General features: G+C 49.9%; 1 protein-coding gene across 2 annotated transcripts in view; it reads left to right on the top strand.

Annotated features, from left to right (window-relative positions):
• The window catches only part of col4a6 (collagen, type IV, alpha 6), a 78,872-nt gene that overhangs the window by 28,850 nt on the left and 30,022 nt on the right, over positions 1–20,000 (top strand). For both annotated transcript variants that reach the window (XM_084691024.1, XM_084691025.1), the window contains exon 4: positions 14,815–14,892. In XM_084691024.1, the coding sequence (XP_084547150.1) occupies positions 14,815–14,892 (78 nt within the window). The remainder of the gene's footprint in view (positions 1–14,814; positions 14,893–20,000) is intronic.

The raw sequence follows: 20,000 nt of genomic DNA on the forward strand, positions 1-20,000 counted from the left end.
ACTGGCTGTCCCAGACAGTGCTTACTGACTGGCTGTCCCAGACAGTGCTTACTGACTGGCTGTCCCAGACAGTGCTTACTGACTGGCTGTCCCAGACAGTGCTTACTGACTGGCTGTCCCAGACAGTGCTTACTGACTGGCTGTCCCAGACAGTGCTTACTGACTGGCTGTCCCAGACAGTGCTTACTGACTGGCTGTCCCAGACAGTGCTTACTGACTGGCTGTCCCAGACAGTGCTTACTGACTGGCTGTCCCAGACAGTGCTTACTGACTGGCTGTCCCAGACAGTGCTTACTGACTGGCTGTCCCAGACAGTGCTTACTGAGGGGGGGAGAGGGGGGAAAGAGTGGGGGAGACCTCTCGGAGGAGGGAATGTCTTGTCTCCTTCCGTGGAATCTGTCCATCTTTCACAAGGCTGTCACACTGCTCCACCCCCTCTCCACCCGCCCCTCCATCCTTCCCTCCCTCCATCCTTCCCTCCCAAGGAGAAAGGAGAGATAGAGGCGGTATTGTGTGTTGCTTTGATCTCTCGGATGGTCAGTGAACCTCTGGGTTTGTGTTTCATCCCTGGATATATCCCAGACCTAGCACACTCCTCCTCTCCCCCTCACTCTCTCCCTCGCTCCTCGCCCCTTACTCCTCCTCCCCTTGCTCCTCTCCTCCTCCCTCACTCGCTTCTCTCCTCCCTCCCTCGCTTCTGTCCTCCTCCCTCCCTCCCTCGCTCCTCTCCTCCTCCCTCACTCGCTTCTCTCCTCCCTCCCTCACTCCTCTCCACCTGCCTCGCTCCCTTTCTGCACTCTGTCCTCCTCTACTACCTCGTTCTTCCTCTCCTCCCCCCCCCACCCCTTCCCCAACTTAATATCTAACAGTGTTTATCTCTTTAATCAGACAGCTGCCGGCTGATCAGATGTATCTTGCTGTGTAAAACACCCTAACCCAAGGACTGTAAAATATATGTGTGTGTGTGTGCTAGGGGTGTAGAACACCTCCACAGGTAATTAAACTGATTTCAGCAGCTGTCCTGTGTGTGGGGCTGTGTAATTACACAGGTCACTCAGAGAAGGAGAGCTGCTCAGACGTAATCACACAACTATTTGAAAAGGAGAAAGGGAGTGAGGGAAACCCAGGATGAAAGAGGGAGAGAGAGAGAGAGAGAGAGGGGAGAGAGAGAGGCGGAGAGAGAGAGAGGGAGAGGCGGGGAGAGAGAGAGAGAGACAGAGAGGGAGAGGGAGAGAGGGAGAGAGGGAGAGAGGGAGAGAGGGAGAGAGGGAGAGAGAGAGGGAGAGAGGGAGAGAAGGAGAGAGAGAGAGAGAGAGAGAGAGAGAGAGAGAGAGAGAGAGAGAGAGAGAGAGAGGGATAACTGGAAGGAGAAGCTGGTTGTGATTGACAGCTGCAGAGTTGACAGGGATCACCTGTTCTGGAGTTGCTATTACACACACATGCGCAGACATACACTATCGCCTCAGTCTACACAGCTGCAGCTGAAAAGTGTAGCCTCGGGTATCTTAAAGAGAAATTACAAACTCTTGAGATTGACAGTGTGTAATTGGTTGTGTGATTTTGTATTTGTGTGTGCGGTCGCGTGGCTTTGTGGGGTGTTCACGTGTGTGTATGTGTGGTGTTTGTGTGTGTGTATGTGTTTGTGTGGTGTTTGTGTGTGTGTATGTGTTTGTGTGGTGTTTGTGTGTGTGTATGTGTTTGTGTGGTGTTTGTGTGTGTGTATGTGTTTGTGTGGTGTTTGTGTGTGTGTATGTGTTTGTGTGGTGTTTGCGTGGTGTTTGTGTGTGTGTATGTGTTTGTGTGGTGTTTGCGTGGTGTTTGTGTGTGTGTATGTGTTTGTGTGTGTGTGTGTGTTTGTGTGTGTGTGTGTGTTTGTGTGGTGTTTGTGTGTGTGTATGTGTTTGTGTGTGTGTGTGTGTTTGTGTGGTGTTTGTGTGTGTGTGTGTGTTTGCGTCGTGTGTGTGTGTGTGTTTGTGTGTGTGTATGTGGCGGAGCCACATCCTACTGTGAAATGTGCTTTTATTTTCAACAAGATGAAACAGTTCCATTATAGCCTGATCTTGTGTGTGTGTGTGTGTGTGTACAGACAGAGCCTATGTGTATGTGTCTTCCATTTACGCCCTTTGATTCATGCCTCATTGACGATAAATGTGATACACATTCTCAAACACACACAAGTACAGATAGATTAATGTTTACCCATGGTAGACATGTTCATGCAGATCTCCCTTCAAACAAACCCATGCCACACACACACACACACACACACACACCTCCTTTCACATACACTCCTTTCAACTGCATGCATACCTTGTCAGGTAAACAGACGAATACAAGTTGCCCTTTTTCCAGCATGTGTGCAAGGCTGCACGACACAGGATATTACCTGTCATCTCTTGTTTCCTCTCCCTATCATCCCTCCCCCCATCATCCCTCTCTCTCACTTTATTATTACTGACTCTTATCTCCCTCTCCCTCTCTTTCCCTCTCATCTCTCTCATCTCTCCCTTTCATCAAATCTCTCTCTTTAGCTCTATGTCCGTCCGTCCATTCTGTCTCTCTCTCTCCCTGTCTTTCTTTGAATCTCTCTCCCTCTCTCTGTCAGCCTACTCTCTCTCTCTCTCTATCTCTCTATCTCTCTCTCTCTCTCTCTCTCTCTCTCTCCCTCTTCTCTCTCACCCTTCCATATAGAAGCTGTCTTGGTGTCTAGCCACACAGACATACATGTCGCGTTGAAACAATCTCAAACCAAAGCCTTCCTGTTTCCAGGAGAACACACACAAGCGCGCGTGCACACACACACACACACACACACACACACACACCTGGCTGTTGAGGGAAAAGTATGTCTGATATGTCAGGTGTCTTGTAACTCCACAGGAGTCTCACCACCCCCCCCTTCACTCTGTCTGGCAGAGGGAAGGGGGATAGGTTCTCATTCTGGAATTCTCATCCATAATCAATGAACGAATGAGTGAATGATGTTGTTTAGTGCGTGCGTGTGTGTGTGTGTGGAGACAAAGAGGGTGAACCCCTCACATCCGTCATTGTAACCACAGTAAGTGTGCAGAGCATACCCCCTCTGCACGCACACACACACACACACACACCTGGTTTGGCCGCGGCCACTTCCTAAATCCTCTTGTCTGGGTGACCTCCCACAATCCTCCGTGTTTATGGGCGTGTTTGATTTACAGCCACTGACCCCCCAGAGGTGAGTCACATCTGGTCAGGTGTGTGAGAACGGAGGTAGAGCAGGAGAGAGGGATGAGGGAGTGGAGCGGGGAGGGAGTTCAGAGGCGAGGCGTGACAGGAGGAGAGAGAAAGGGGGAAAGGATGAGGTGAGGAGGGGTGGAGTTTGTGGGTACTTTTGCGTCGTTGCAATGAGAAATGACTCGAGGCGAGTTTGATTCGACTTTGTGTGCCTCCTTGGGCGCGATGGCATCAGTGCAAACCCCCCCCAAAGCATCAGCCCCACACGTGAGCCGAGTTGAAATCGAACGCGCCCTCCGGTCATGTTGAGCATTTGTGAGGTTTCTGTACGCAAGCCAGGTCTGCATGGTTGCATGTGACACTCTAGAACCTTCCCCTGCTATGATGTCACACTATTTATGGACGCCATAAATATAGAAGGAAGTAGATGGTCGTTTCCCACGGCGACGCCGCCTTGGCTGCTTCTGCTGGAGTATTCTGGGATGTTACAGGATTAGGCTTTCGGTTCAGTGAGGGGAGACACTATGAGGGGATGTTTGAGGACACACACACGCACACATTTACACACACACACACACACACACACACATACACACATTCACACACACACAAACTTTCACACACACACACATTCACTCACACAAACACACGTATGTGAGGGGGGGGTCTATGTGTTGTGTGAGAGAATGTGTGTGCATGTGTGTGTGTGTGTGTGTGTGTGGGGGGGGGGGGGGGGGAATCTCCTACATGAGCCGGGGGGCAACACTGCCAAACTAACTCAACTTACGGATGCCTGCGCGTGGTAACTAGCGCTCAGCTATGTGACCTGTCTGTCTGTCTGTCTGTCTGTCTGTGTGTCTGTGTGTCTGTCTGTGTGTCTGTCTGTGTGTCTGTCTGTGTGTCTGTCTGTGTGTCTGTTTGTCTGTCTGTCTGTCTGTCTGTCTATCTGTGTGTCTGTCTGTCTGTCTGTGTGTGGGGTTCTGTGTGTGTGTGTGTTCGCGGGTAGGGGGTCAGCGATCCATCCTCCTGTTAGACATGTGGGGGGCTGTGTCTGCCTGCTGGTGACAGGGCGTATGTCATAGGTCCTCTCTCTCTCTCTCTCCCTCTCTCTCTTTCTCTCTCTCTCTCTCTCTCTCTCTCTCTCTCTCTCTCTCTCTCTTCTCTCTCTCTCTCTCTCTCTCTCTCTCTCTCTCTCTTTCTCTCTTTCTCTGTCTCTCTCTCTCTCTCTCTCTCTCTCTCTCTTTCTCTCTTTCTCTGTCTGTCTCTCTCTCTCTCTCTCTCTCTCTCTCTCTCTCTCTCTCTCTCTCTCTCTCTCTCTCTCTCTCTCTCTCTCTCTCTCTCTCTCTCTCTCTCTCTCTCTCTCTCTCTCTCTCTCTCTCTCTCTCTCTATTTCTCCCCCTCTCTCCCTCTCCACCTCTCCACCTCTCTCCCTTCCTCTTTTTTCCCTCCTCACCCTTTTTATTCATCTTGTTTCAGGTTGATTGTTATTGGCTGCCATCAAAGCCTCTGTTCTCTAATGGTCTGTAGGTAACTTGGTTGTCCCCTCCATTCACACAAGAGAAATAGAGGGAGAGAGTGAGGTGGTGAGAGAGAGAGAAAGAGTACTGAAGTAAACCATAGGACCAAGATGCAAAGGAGAAATAAAGTGTAAAATGTGTGTGTATGCATGTCAGTTCTTGTGTGTGTGTGTGACAAAGGGACACGTCAGGAAGACGGTTCACCCCAGCACTGGGCCCCTGTGGGCCCCATTGTTCAGGAACAGAAAAACAGAGGGATGGTGGGGAAGAAAGAGAGGGGGATGGGAAGGGCAAGGAGAGAAAGAAGAGAGAGCCTAGAGGAGAAGTTAATCTTTCCCTTAGGACGGATGAATGCGCCGCGTCGGTTTATTGAGTGTGTGCGTGTGTATAAAGGTCTGTGTGTGTGTGTGTGTGTTTGTGTGCGTCCTTGTGGACATACGTGAGTGTGTGTGTGTTTGCGTGTGTGTGTTTCCTGAGGAGTGCTTTATAATGGTCTGCACAGAAGCAGAAACACTCGAGACAAACACACACACACACGCAGCCTGGGACAAGCCTTATATGGACAGGGTGAACTTGTCTGGATTCGCTCCGTCTCAGCCACATAGTCCACCTTTCACCAAATGACCCTGGTAAAGACTCTCCTAAAGCAGCGGACAGCAGATTTATTCCCCGGCTCAGTCTGTTAAACGCTGCAGCGCCAAGACAGGGGATGTGACGGCCTCGTTAAGTCAGATGGAGTCCGAACCTGACCTGTGTGGTCTATCACCCACTGCCCCGCTGACTGAGGTCGTCACGGAGACGGCATTATGGGATGCGTCTCCCAGGTGTTTGTGTCAGTGTGTGTGTGTGTGTGTGTGTGTGTGTGTGTGTGTGTGTGTGTGAGAGAGGTCATGGGTGGAATCTTGCCTTAGGATGAGGTCTGTTTCTCGTGCCTGCAGGTGCCACAGCGCCCCCGGTGGTCAGAACAGGGAACTGATGGGTGGGAAATATTCAGTGGACCTTTGGTCTGATCCAGGGACACGCACCCAAGCACACACACACACACACACACACACATACACACACACGCGTACACACAGTCACCGTGAATCAGAGCTCTCCAGTCATCTACAGGTCACACCCTACATTATAGTTGGCCTGTCTGGGTGTTGACAGACTGTATGAAATACCTATTAAACGCCCAGCAGGACAGGAACAAACTGGACTGAGCCACCAGGTAGCCAAACGGCAGCTCACCTGTGGAAGAGATGGAGGGATGAAGAATGAGAGGAAAGGAGAGAGAGAGAGGGAGGAGATGACGGAGGGATGGAGGGTAGAGGGCCAGAGAGAACATGTGCTTCCAGTGCCAGTGTTGTGTTTGCTTTAGTTCCCAAGCTGAGAAACTCTTGTACACACACACACCAACACACACAATCTCACACACACTAATGCACACACACACACACACACACACACTAAATGCATGTCCAGATTCCCACCACCCACACACACCTTGAAGAAAAACCAGCCAAATCTCACCTCTGAGAGAAACATCCGTTTGCTAAAAACAGACCCTCCGTGGCAGGGGTGGCGGGACACGCCTGGGTAATGTGAGGCGTTGCTTGGCACGGCGGCAGGATACACAAGCAGGGTGTTGTAAGGTCCTGCCTGGGCACAGGGGCCCAAGTCAACGTCTGGGGAGTCAGATGGCTGAGCGGTGAGGGAGTCGGGCTAGTAATCAGAAGGTTGCCGGATCGACTCCCAGCCGTGCCAAATGACGTTGTGTCCTTGGGCAAGGCACTTTACCCTTCTTGCCTCGGGGGGAATGTCCCTGTGCTTACTGTAAATCGCTCTGGATAAGAGAGTCTTTACAGAACGAGATGCCCCGTCTGCATGTCACCTGTGAGCCACCGTAGCCACTGCACAGCTACTGTTGCCATGACACTATGCATCTGTAGATATAGATACGTAAAGTATGCTCATATTGTACTCATATTACACCCATATACTCATATTACACCCACATTCTCTTATTATACTCATATTTTGCTCATAATATAATATTCCTAAAAATACCCATCAACTCATGCTCTACTCATGTCCTACCAGTGGGGTGTGAGTCTGGGTGTGAGGGGTCTCTGGGCGGGGCGGGGCTCTCTGGGCGGGGCGGGGCTCTCTGGGCGGGGCGGGGCTCTCTGGGCGGGGCGGGGCTCTCTGGGCGGGGCGGGGCTCTCTGGGCGGGGCGGGGCTCTCTGGGCGGGGCGGGGGAAAGGTTGGAGGTGAACGTGATCCTGCCAGGAAGATTTGCTTGGAGGAGCCTTATCCTCTCACTTCAACTCCTCTGAGACCCTCCACACTGATCAGCTTACCGGCCTGTTCTCAGGAGAAACCCTAACCCTGTCTCTGTGTGTGTGTGTGTGTGTGTGTGTGTGCGTGAGAGAGAGAGAGATTTGCATACATGTTCGGGATCTGTGTGTGTGTGTGTGTGTGTCATACGTGGCTCACAAAGAACCAGTAATTACAGCTGAAACACAAAGAGGTGAAATTCGATGAAGTCCCTGTGTTGTGTGCTGTGTTCCACAGAACATGAGACCAGATCACATGTTCTCACATCTCACAGGCTTGTTTCACACGTCCCCCCCCACCCCCCCCCCCTTCCCCCCCCAGCAGAAAAACAGATCTAGTTTCCAGGTCTTTCATTTGGAGCCCCCCTTCTCACCTTCATCCTTTCACCCCACTATTCATCCTTTCTTCCTCCCCGCGCATCCCCTCCTCCTCTTCCCTGTCTTATCTCACCTGTGTCGCCTATAGTTCCCCTCCACCCCTCCACCCCTCCTCCCCTCCACCCCTCCATTCCTCCACCCCTCCATTCCTCCACCCTTGCTTCCTATTCATCCATCCATCCTTCTTTCTACCCTTGTACTTTTCTCTCCCTCCATCCAGCCCCCCTCCCTCCACCCTTCTCCTCCCCGTCCCCTCCGGTGTAGGGTTAGGGTACTTCAAAGGTGTGATTACCACAGCACTTACCCACGGTGCAACCCTAACCCTCGTGTGTGTGCTTGTGTATGTGTGTGTGTGTGTGTACAGGTATGTATATATGTGTGTGTGTGTGTGTCATCCAAGCCTAGAGTAGTCTTGGAGCATATCTTTCATCCAAGAGTTTGAGAGAGAATGACTAATGGCCCCCAGGCATGGCAGTGGTTTGTTTGTATCTGATCTAAGATAAGTTTAATGAGTCTCGCTCAGATTTATGGCCATGATTAGTATATAGGTCTAGCTGCTCTGAGGTCACTGGTAGTTGGTTGGTGGTTGCATGTACTGTAGAATTTACATTTAGTCATTTTAGCAGATGCTCTTATCCAGAGCTACTTACAGTAAATACAGGGACATTTCCCCCGAGGCAAGTAGGGTGAAGTGCCCTGCCCAAGGACACAACGTCATTTTGCACAGCCGGAAATCGAACCAGCGACCTTCTGATTACTAGCCTGGTTCCCTAACCACTCAGCCATCTGACTCCTTGTTCACGGAGCCATCTGACTCCTCCTATTCTTTAGAATAGTACATGTAGCCATCACAGGGGCGGCTGTTACCAGTAAACAAGTCTATGAGTTAATCTGATGTGACACAAGACAGTTATCTGAAGTTATGTGTGTGTGTACATGTGTGTGGGTTACGGACATGTATTGCATGTATGTTTGTATGTGTGTTTTCTGTGTGCATGTGTATTTGTGCATATCTTTGGTTTGTATGTGTGTATATATTTGTATGTGTGCGTGTGCTTGTATGAATGCGTGTGGTAACTATGTGCGTGTGCACGTCCATAAACGTGTGTGTGTGTGTGTGTGTGAGTGCTGCAGTCGCAGGCGGTCAGGAAACCCTGGCCTTTAGTTCTGCCCCAGATCAGTATCGAGCGCTCCTTCTGGAAGGAGAGACCGTCTCTATTTACGTCTCCGGGTGCTCAAGATAGAACAGGGAGATAAGGGACCAGTGGCTGGGCCCTCTCTCATTCATCCCTGTGTTTCTCTCAGCGAGTGTCTGCCGCCTCGTCCTTCTCCAGGTGATTTTCTGTGGGGTTCTGTAGGAAAACATGACATCATTTGATTCCAGAGATGTAATGTCTGAACCGTCTGATCCCTCTGTGTAGGGGCATGGTTTGACTTGATCTTGGCTCCTACACCTCTGCATCCCTCCCTCCCTCCCTCCCTCCCTCCCTCCCTCCCTCCCTCCCTCCCTCCCTCCCTCCCTCCCTCCCTCCCTCCCTCCCTCCCTCCCTCCCTCCCTCCCTCCCTCCCTCCCTCCCTCCCTCCCTCCCTCCCTCCCTCCCTCCCTCCCTCCCTCCCTCCCTCCCTCCCTCATCCTAGACACAACTGGTCTGTAAGTGTCTGTATTGTTCCAGCTCGGCCCTGGTATGACATCACCACGCCCCCAGGCCAGACTAAGCCCTGTGCCAACTTCACCTGTTGGGCACTGGAGCAAGCTGCTGGGGGGGGGGGGGGGAGCTCAAGTTCTGACATTCCGACTGATGGATGGGTTTCTGCCTGGCCAGCTGGCTGGTTGTCTGGCTGGTTGTCTGGCTGTCTGGCTGGTTGTCTGGCTGGCTGTCTGGCTGGCTGGCTGGTTGGCTGGTGTCTGGCTGGTTGGCTGGCTGGCTGGCTGGCTGGCTGGTTGGCTGGTTGGCTGGTTGACTGTTTGGTTGTCTGGCTGGATGGCTAGCTGGCTGGTTGTCTGGCTAGCTGGCTGGTTGACTGGTTGGTTGGTTGGTTGACTGCATGCCTGGCTGGTTGGTTAGCTGGCCGGTTGGTTAACTGGTTGGTTTGCTGTCTGGCTGGCTAGCTTCAGAGCTGTTAGTTTACGGCTTCGCAGGTTACCGTCAGAGCTAAATTTACCAAGCAAACAGAACCCACGTGACCCCAATGAGGTCACAAAGGTGTCCGGGCGGTCGCCACAGCAACGCTATTCCTGTAGCACGGAAACCGAAACTTGTTGACTTATCAACCGGAACTGTTAGTAGGCCGAGGGAGCGAGAATCCTTGGCCCCCTGCGTGTGAGAAGATGGTACTGCACGTACCGGTTCACTGGGAGGTAAAGTTGTTCAGAAGCTCGTAGAAGGTCATTCACCCGCAGTGGTTCATTACAGCAATTGACAAGACGTTATTGCTTGTGTCATTAAAGATCAATCGTCACATTCCTCTTTTAACTCCCTCCGGTCTTTCGTCACCGCAAAGACAAAGAAAGAGAGTGAACAGGTTGGAGAGAATGAGAGTGAGAGAGGGAGTGAAGGAGAAAGAGAGAGAAGAGGAGGGAGAGAAGGAGGGACAGAGAGAGAACGAGTGGGAGACAGAGGGGGTGATAGATAGATGAAGTGACTTGTCCCTGCATTGCTGGCTAATCTTCTTTAAATACTCCCTTCTCCTGTCCCGTCATGATTGAAATGCATCACCTGAGGATACTCTGGAGGAGAGGTGTGTGTGCGCGCGCGTGTGTGTGTGTGTGCGCGCGCGCGCGTGTGTGTGTGGGTGCTGCCACTGTGTTCTGCATATTACAGAGCCTACATGTTGAGACACTGGTGCTGTTGAGGCCCTGAATGTCTTCAACTGACGTTTTACCCTGTCCTCCCCCATCCTTTCTCCTCCCACCTCTTTTTCCAACTCCTCTCCTCATCCCTCCTCTCCTCATCCCTCCTCTCCTCATCCCTCCTCTCTCTCTCACACACACACACGCACCCACACACACAGAGACACACACCCACACACACACACCCACAGACACACACTTCCACCCCAGACCAACGTTCACAAGGACCCCCCTTTTGGGAGATGAACATTTGCATGTTAGCAGGCGTGTGCAAGTGGAGGCTTATTGAGTACTAAGTAACAAGGTTAGTCAACGTGATTGACGTTCCATGACAACCTCCTCTGTACTACTGTACCCTTTGGTATCACACAGAAACAATAACCAGGGGCTACGTTTGTTCGTCTGAAAGACAGGAGAGAACACAAGGTTGATATGGGGAAATGCCAGACTTTGGTGCTTGAACTCCAGCGAGGTTGACACTGCATTGGAAGTGAGGAAGGATGTGTTCCGTTTAGAGTGTCCAGTCATGTCAGGACTGGTCTCTGATTGGCGGTGAAGGTCAGGAGTCTACGGAAGCAGCTTCCAGATCCTTCCAGGTTCTGCTGCTGTTGCTGGGTTCTGCTGGTGGTGGAGAGGCTGCTGTTACTGGTGGAGCCTGGGTTCTTCTGCAGGACCGGGCTGAGTTGCACCCAAGAGGAACGTTTGGAAGGATCGGAAAACAGTCTGTGACTGTAGAACTTCTAGAACCTTCGGAGGCTTGTCTCCCAACCCCCCACCCCCCCACCCCCGCCTTCAAAATATGGGTGTGGAGTGCATCACTTTGTCTCTGATGAATCAACGTCTGATTGAGATTAAAAAGCCAGCTTTTAGTTTTTTGTTGTTTTAGCTGTTATTGCGGGTGTTTACAATGTGTATCCTGGTCTTACGAGTGATGTTGATGGTTGTTTCATTTGGGTGGCCAAAACCACGGACTAGAGAGTGTGTGTGTGTGTGTGTGTGTGTGTGCGTGTGTGTAAGCACTTGGCAGAGGTACATTTGAGACAAACACAGCTGCGAGGAATGGAGAGATTTTGTCAGAGACGGAAAACATGTTCCTGTCTCCCTCTCTCTCCTCCTCTTTCAAAAAACACAGAAAACTCTGTCACAAGTCTATACCCATCCCATAATCCCCTCCATCTCTCCAATCCTCCATGTGGCTTGTCATCCCTCGTTCCTGAAGCCTCACATCTCCCCTCTCTCTCTCTCTCTCTCTCTCTCTCTCTCTCTCTCTCTCTCTCTCACACACTCTCTCTCTCTCTCTCTCTCTCTCTCTCTCTCGCTCTCTCTCTCTCTCTCTCTCTCTCTCTCTCTCTCTCTCTCTCTCTCTCGCTCTCTCTCTCTCTCTCTCTCTCTCTCTCTCTCTCTCTCTCTCTCTCTCTCTCTCTCTCTCTCTCTCACACACTCTCTCTCTCTCTCTCTCTCTCTCTCTCTCTCTCCCTCTCTCTCTCTCTCTCTCTCTCTCTCACACACACTCTCTCTCTCTCTCTCTCCCTCTCCATCTACCTCTCTTTCCCAACTTTCCACTCTTTGCACACGCCTTTTAAGACACAAAGCTGTGTACTATTTGCTCATTCCTCCATCCCTCCATTCCCCGCGTTCACAACACCCTGCACATCGACGACAGGACAGATGTGTTGCTGCAATGCAAATCCTCCTCCCTCCCTCTCTCCACCAATCCATACCTCTCTTCATCCCTTCTTCCCTCACTCCCTTTCATGGAAGCCCTGAGGCCAGCTGGCTTTGTGTGACTGACATCTTTCACATTTGACATTTTACAAGACTTACATTCTCCATTAATGGACCAATGACGTGATCCCCCCTGTCAGCGAGGGGCTTTTATGCTGTCATAATGACATTACCAATGTCCTCAGGATCTTTGTCAACTCTGGCCTCTCTCATTGGCTCAGATTGCGTGATGACACATTGATTGACAGGTGGTCGAAGGGGTACAGTAGGAATGGGAACCTGCATACAGAAGGCTGATTGCGTTTGCCTCCAAGCCAACCAATCAAAATGGACGCTTGCATCATCAGGCAACCAAAGTAAAGGAAGTTCTGTTGGCTCAATCAATCAATCTAAAGGTTGTGCTGTCACAATTGGGATTGAGAAACGGGAGAGCTCCGATGTACAGTTTCAAGATCACACAGAATAATTCGATACTGTCTGATTACTCTATGATTGTTTGAAGGGTATTATCAGCAGAAAGACCACTTTTTTTTATTACATGGAGTCGACAGTCTTGCAAGAAGTTCAAACGAATCCAGTGAAAAGGTGTGTGTTTTAACAAACACACAGACAAGCACACACAGAGACAAGCACACACAGAGACAAACACACACACACAGACAATCACACACACAGAGACAAGCACACACACAGAGACAAGCACACACACAGAGACAAACACACACACAGAGACAAGCACACACACAGAGACAAACACACACAGAGACAAACACACACATAGAGACAAACACACACAGACACAAGCACACACACTCTCTCTCCCACACACACACATTCTCATACACACAATCCCTTTATTCACACAAAACACAGACCTCTGGATCTTATTTTTCAGTGTTTGGCATTTTAGTGTGTTTGTGAGAGAGTGTGTGTGTATTGTGTGTGAGAGAGTGTGTGTGTTGTGTGTGAGAGAGTGTGTGTGTTGTGTGTGTGTCTGTTGTGGTCTCCTCCACCCTGGGGCAGTGGATGGGCCTGGTCTTTAGTGTTCCAGGTTCCAGTTACATTGTCTCTTATACAGAGACAGACCTACAGGAATGTCTAGGTGTGGTGGGACATAAAGAGAATATGGAAACAGGGTGTGTGTGTGTGTAAGCATGTGTGCGTGCAGTTGTGTGCCCTTGTGATTTGTGTGAATGTCTAAGCGTGTGTGTGTGTGATGGTGTGTGTGTGTGTGTGTGAGAGATATTGTGTGTGTGTGTGGGTGTGTGTGAGAGATATTGTGTGTGTGTGTGGGTGTGTGTGAGAGATATTGTGTGTGTGTGTGTGTGAGAGATATTGTGTGTGTGTGTAGCCCGCAGGGATGAAGCTCATATTCTCATTGAGCTGGCTAAAGGAGAGGAGGAGTGACTGTTTCTTTTCTTTCTTCTTTTCTTCTTCCTCCCCCATGGGCTTACTTTCTCTCTCCATCCTCCCCCATTACGGCCTGATCCCCCTCGTAGGAGGACATGTCAGAAGTATTTGCGTATTGCACTTGTGTTTGTGTGTGTGTGTGTGTGTGTGTGTGTTTGTGTGTGTGTGTGTGTCTTCCATCCCTGTTGTTTCACATATACCTGGCAACTTTCAAGTTTAAGTTTATGACTTGATTGATAGCAATGTAGACTTGTTTATTTGCCAGCTCTCTCTCTCTCTCTCTCTCTCTCTCTCTCTCTCTCTCTCTCTCTCTCTCTCTCTCTCTCTCTCTCTCTCTCTCTCTCTCTCTCTCTCTCTCTCTCTCTCTCTCTCTCTCTCTCTGTCTCTCTGTCTCTCTGTCTCTCTCCCCCTCTCTCTCTCTCTAACTCTCTCCCCCTCTCTCTCTTTACCTCTCACTTTGACTTCACTTTCACTCAACGACATCCCCCCCCTTCTCCCCTCCCCCCCCCTCTCCCCTCCCCCCCCCCCTCTCCCCTCCCCCCCCCCCCTTCTCCCCTCCCCCCCCTCCTCCCTCCTCCTCAAAGACCTGTCCCTCTCCCTTTCATCGCTTAATCACAAGGACACACCACCCTTGACCCCTGACCCTTGTAACCCCCCCCCCCAACCCTGGACACAACCCTGCAGCATACGACACACACACACACACACGTGTGAACTCTCCCAATCATCCCTACAGTGTGTTCTATTAGTTAGGTCTGGACCAATCAGAGGGTACTGGTGGTTGCTGTGTTAGGTGTGGTTGTGATTGTCCACCAATCGTTGTACCCCTGGAGGGCTTGGTGTACTAGAACAAGCTGCTGTCCTGAGGAATTCACACACACACACGGACACACACACACACACACACACACACAGACACACACACACACAGACACACACACACACAGACACTCCTCTGTCATTGAATGAGAGGGAGCTGAGAAAACAAGCGCCCAGCAGGATGAAACTTAGCTAATGTACCAGACGCCAACTTGTGTGTGTCTGTCTGTGTGTGTGTGTGTGTGCATGTTTAAATATCTGGCGTGTGTTTGAGTATGTGTTTGTTTGAGTTTTAATCTTTGTGTGTGTGTGTGTGTGACTAAAGATGTGCTTCACTGTTGTCTGTTTATGGTGTGTGCAGCACTAAGTGATTAGCCACACTGTGATCATTAGTTCAAGGTTGTCTTCGTTTGGTTGTGAAAATAGCCCACAACTGAATGGCTGACATCTTCCCACAATATCCACGTTGCAGTTTGGGCTGCGAATCTCACAAGACGATGTAAACATGTCATTCTAATGCTCCCCCCCCCCCCCTCTCTCTCTCTCTCTCTCTCTCTCTCTCTCTTTCTCTCTCCAGGGAACCAAGGTGCAGGAACCATGCTCTGGGCTGGACTGTAGTGGAGGATGCCAGTGTAACCCAGAAAAAGGCAGCAGGGTAAGTAGAACTGCACTTCTTTCTTTCCAACACCGGACGCCATCTTGGACCCTGTCCACCTATTGACTTCCTGCACAGGATGGCCATTTTGGATCTGAACCTCCCCAAACGCACTTGCAGCTGCTGTGCTTTCTCTCTCCCCCCCCCCCTCCAATTTCACCTAAAACAACAGACCTACAGGTTTGTTAAAAACTGCTTTGAAACCCTACTGGTCTCGTACCCCAGATAAGAGTCTAACCACAGAGGAGAACATCGCCTTTTAAACACCGCCTGCCGGCTGTGCCGCAGCTAGCCTTCCAGTACTGGTACTTAACTCCCTCAGTACCTTGTCATTCTTCACATGAACCAATTTGCAGGGAAACTTGTAAAAAGGGGTAGAAAACGTGTTGTGGTGAGAAATGACAGTGTTCAGAGAATATAACAGGTTTTCTCTCTCAGGGCGTGCTGTGGTATTTCTGGGCTGGTGCAGGGTTGGGGACCATCCTTAGACAGCCAGAAGGATCAGAAAACACATTTACATTACATTCATGTTTTTTGTAAAATTATATTGAAGATTCTTCAATTATATTGAAGAATTATATGTAAAATATATATGGATATATGATCTCAATATTTTATTATTATTTTAAAAGGTATTGTTGAATATCAGCACAAGCTGTTGTGACTCAACGTTCTCCTGATCCTGATCACAAAAATGGTATTCATGAGTTGATGAATGACATTTATAAAACGGCATCTTACATGGAGAAGTGATGTGGGCCGAATTTCAGCATCAATCTGGGCTCAACTTATCTCAAGGAGAGTTCTCAGTCCTCCTACAGGCTAGAATACACACACACACCCACACACACACACACACACTCCTGCACTTGGGCACGCACACCCACACCCACACACACACACACACACACACACACACACACACACAGTCATGCACTTGGGCACGCACACCCACACACACACACACACACAGCTGTGCTGTGGGCAGGGCAGGACTCCTCCCTCAGGCCAGGCAGGGACATAGTTACCTTGTCTGGCACACAGCCAAGTCACGGCCCTGCCCTGCCCTCTCCTACCCTGTCCTGTGTGTCTCTGTGTGTGTGTGTGTGTGTGTGTACATGCACAGATACTTTCCCCAACCCTTCTCCATCAACACCCCCCATCCCCAATCCACCCCTACCACACCCCTACCACACCCCCAGACCTCCTCTCTCTCTCTCTCTCTCTCTCTCTCTCTCTCTCTCTCTCTCTCTCTCTCTCTCTCTCTCTCTCTCTCTCTCTCTCTCTCTCTCTCTCTACCTTAGTTGCTCAGGCTCCATTCTGACAGGAACCACAACAGCTCTGATTTACGATGCATTATGGTTACAAGTGTATGGGGTTGGGACGACCGGGTTTTATATGATTGTGCGGTTTGGGTTACAGAGTTTTCACGAGGCTCTCAGATTTGCGATTGAGGTGGGTTTGTTGGCAGTCGTAAAAACACAAGCCAAGGAGTGCTTAGAAGATGTGCAGGGGTGCGTCTTCCGCAGGAGGGGTCGACACGCTCGTCGAAACGGGGTAACTCGGGGTAACGTTTGCCTGCACGTCAAGAGGCCCCAGGTTCAATTCCCCCTCTGTCTCTTGGGATAGGAGGGCCTTGTAGGGAAGCGGATAAGGACATTGTCAGTTGAAGACAGCCGTCGTTGGTCAGTTGGACCCTGGAGTTGCTTGTCTCCAGTCCTCCATGTGTGTCCTGTTAGAAGTCTTCGCAGTCATGGGTGTGGATATGGAAACGCTACGATTCTCACAAACCCTTCAGATGCACCAAGGTCCCTGTTTGATAGATTGATGGTTTGTTGTCTTGGTCAGGAGACAGAGTTACTTCATGGTTACCAGTATCTAGTGGTACTGGACAAGCACCGTACCCCAATCCCCTGCCTTTCATTTATTATTCATATGAATTATTCATTAGAATTGTATACGTTTTATTATGAATTTAACGTGTATATGTTATTTCTCTACGTGTATTTGGTTGATATTTCTCTCTCACACACATACTATATCTGTTCTCTTCTTTCTTTCTCTCCGTTTTCTAGCTCTCTCTCTCTTTCTCTCTCTCTCTCTCTCTCTCTCTCTCTCTCTCTCTCTCTCTCTCTCTCTCTCTCTCTCTCTCTCTCCTCTCTCTCTCTCTCTCTCTCTTTCTCTTTCTCTCTCTCTCTATCTCTCTCTCCCTCTCTCTCTCTCTCTCTCTCTCTCTCTCTTTCTCTCGCTGTCTGAGAGAGATAAGGTGTTTGTCACAGGGGAAATGTGTGTGACTTAGACTGTGCTAAGAACAGTCTGCTAGCCACCCTAAACCTAAACAGTCATTACACACACGCTCTGTCTAGAACTACAGGACAGCACACACACACGCACACTCTGTCTCGAACTACTGTACGTCACCACATTGGAGGACAGGGACCTTGTGTCTGTACATGCGTGTCTGTACGTGGTGGTGTCTCACCATCTCTTCAGTGTGATTTTGTTGATTTGTTTTGGATTTGAATCAATCAGTGAGTCATGACAAAGCTCCACAAGCCAGACATTGTGTACACACACACACACACTCACACGCTGTGTACACACACACACACACACACACACTCACACACTATGTACACACACACTCACACACTATCACACACACTCTGTACACACATGATCACACTATTATTAATGTTTCCATTTGAAAGATCCTCATATAATTTAAATGTCAACTCCAGAGCCAAGTGTACCTGTATATATATATATATATGTTTATAAATCATGTTTTTTTTCAAGAAACAATACTACATTTAAGAGGGAGAGAGAGGGGGGGAGAGGTTGAGAGACAATGAAAACTGGCACCATCCCAAACAATCCCTGAGGTATATCCAGTTCAGTTTAACTGGGGCTGTAAATGTGAGGAGAGGAGGAGAGAGGAGGAGAAAAGGAGTAGAGGGGAGGAGGAGAGGGGAAGAGGAGAGGAGGAGAGAGGAGGAGGAGAGGGGAGGAGGAGAGGAGAGGGGAGGAGGAGGGGAAGAGGAGAGGAGGAGAGGGGAGGAGGGGAGGAGGAGAGGGGAGGAGGAGAGGAGAGGAGGAGAGGGGAGGAGAGGAGAGGAGGAGAGAGGAGGAGGAGAGGGGAGGAGGAGAGTGGAGGAGGAGGGGAAGAGGAGAGGAGGAGAGGGGAGGAGGGGAGGAGGAGAGGGGAGGAGGAGAGGAGAGGAGGAGAGGGGAGGAGAGGAGAGGAGAGGGGAGGAGCAGAGGGGGTTGTACCTGTCTGGGCAGGAGTGGTTCTGCTTGGGTGAACATGAGGGGAGAGAAGAAGAAGGAAGGGGGATATCTCTCAAAGATCTCTTTTGGGAGACAGACTTCCTCTTACCTCTCCTGTTCTCCTTCCTTCTCTCCCTCTTGAAGGCTCCTCTGTGTTAGAAACTTAGCCTGTCCAAAGTCAAAGGCAAATTGGTTTCTGAAGCACGTTTCAAAACAACTAGTCTTACCCAAATTCCTGGACAATCTGCTAAGGCAAAACAAGGCACCAAAACGAACAACATTTATCTCAAGGACACAAACACATAAATATAGGACAGCTTTGCTGGATTCATGTAGTGTCATAGAAGTGAATACAGAATAAGTGGGTCTTGAGATTGATTGATTAAAAACATGTAATGGGAGAGTAATGGGAGATCATTTAATGTGAAGTTGAAAACTATTGCAGAACCATCTGGTCTTGACTGAGAAGGTTTCGGGATTTGGGGAGACATCATTGAAGATTTCAAAGCAGAATCATAGAAGACTTTAAAGTCTTAATAGACTTAACCTCTCCATGTTATAGACTTCCCAAATCCTGTTGTGACAGCTTTCTTCCTGAGTGTGTGTGTGCATGCATGTGCGTGTGTGTGTGTGTGCGCGTGTGTGTTTATGTGCGTGTGTGTGTGCATGTGTTTGTATGCTCTCCATACGGGAGTCATTTGGACTCAAAACATCCGCTCTGATTGGAGGAAGCCCTGGGGGTGAGAGAGTGTGTGCGTGTGTGTGTGTGTGTGTGTGTGGTGTTTAGGTAGCGCTCGGATCAACACACCTTTTTCACATGGATGGGGTCTCCCCAGCCAGGGGCTTGAAACACACGTGTCTTCTGTTTAGAAAAGATAGAAGAACAGGCAGAAAGAGGGAGTGAGAGAGGGTGAGGGAGGGTGAGAGACAGAAAATAATGAGAGAAGCATACAGACAATAAGAGAGGAGAGCGAAAGAGTGAGAAAAGAGTGCTAGAGAGAGAGAGAGTGCTAGAGAGAGAGAGAGAGAGAGAGAGAGAGAGAGAGAGAGAGACAGTGAGTGCTAGGGAGACAGAGAGCGGGAGAAGGATCTGTGGATCGGTTTGGATCGGTTCTGTATAAATCCTCAGTTATGTACACAGTTTCACGAGTTCTAGTCACATAACAAGGTCACACTGACACCAACTCACGGTTCCCTTCTGGAACCCATGGGTCACGGGCCTAGAACTCGCATTCAAACCTTCCGTAGGACCCCTTGAACAAAGGGTCTGTTTGGAAGGGTTTCCTTAGAAAAGAGACGTGGTCTAGCTGGTCAGAACGACCGTGTGGTCCTGGTCCTGCTGGGAGGGAGGGGGAGAGGGAGGGGGAGAGGGAGAGGGAGAGGGAGAGAGAGAGAGGGGGAGAGGTCAGGCAAAGCTGCGGGGTTTCTTGATGTGCTGAGCATTACATTATCCTAACCCTAATCATACTGTGATGTTCACACACACACACACACACACACACACACACTGAGAATTGACAACATGGACTACAGGAGACCTTTGATCTCTCATCGCTTATCTCTCACCCCTCTCCCACTCTCTCTCTCCCTCTCTCTCTCTCCCCCCTCCCTCTCTCCTCTCCCTGCTTTCCACCCCTTAACTGTTCTGTTCTGTCTCTCCATGCGTTTCCTAATGTGTTGGTTTGGTGATTAAGTGGGCTGTCTACATTTCACTGACTAGCCTTACCCACCGTTATCTCATGGTGAAGTGAATGTGTGTGTGTGTGTGTGTGAGTTTTCTGTGGACCTTCCTACACAGGCATAATGTTGTTTCATACCACCCCTCAAATATTACACAC

The sequence above is a fragment of the Hypomesus nipponensis genome, chromosome 25, assembly GCF_054491055.1.
Source record: "Hypomesus nipponensis isolate SF chromosome 25, ASM5449105v1, whole genome shotgun sequence".
Lineage (NCBI taxonomy): Eukaryota > Metazoa > Chordata > Actinopteri > Osmeriformes > Osmeridae > Hypomesus > Hypomesus nipponensis.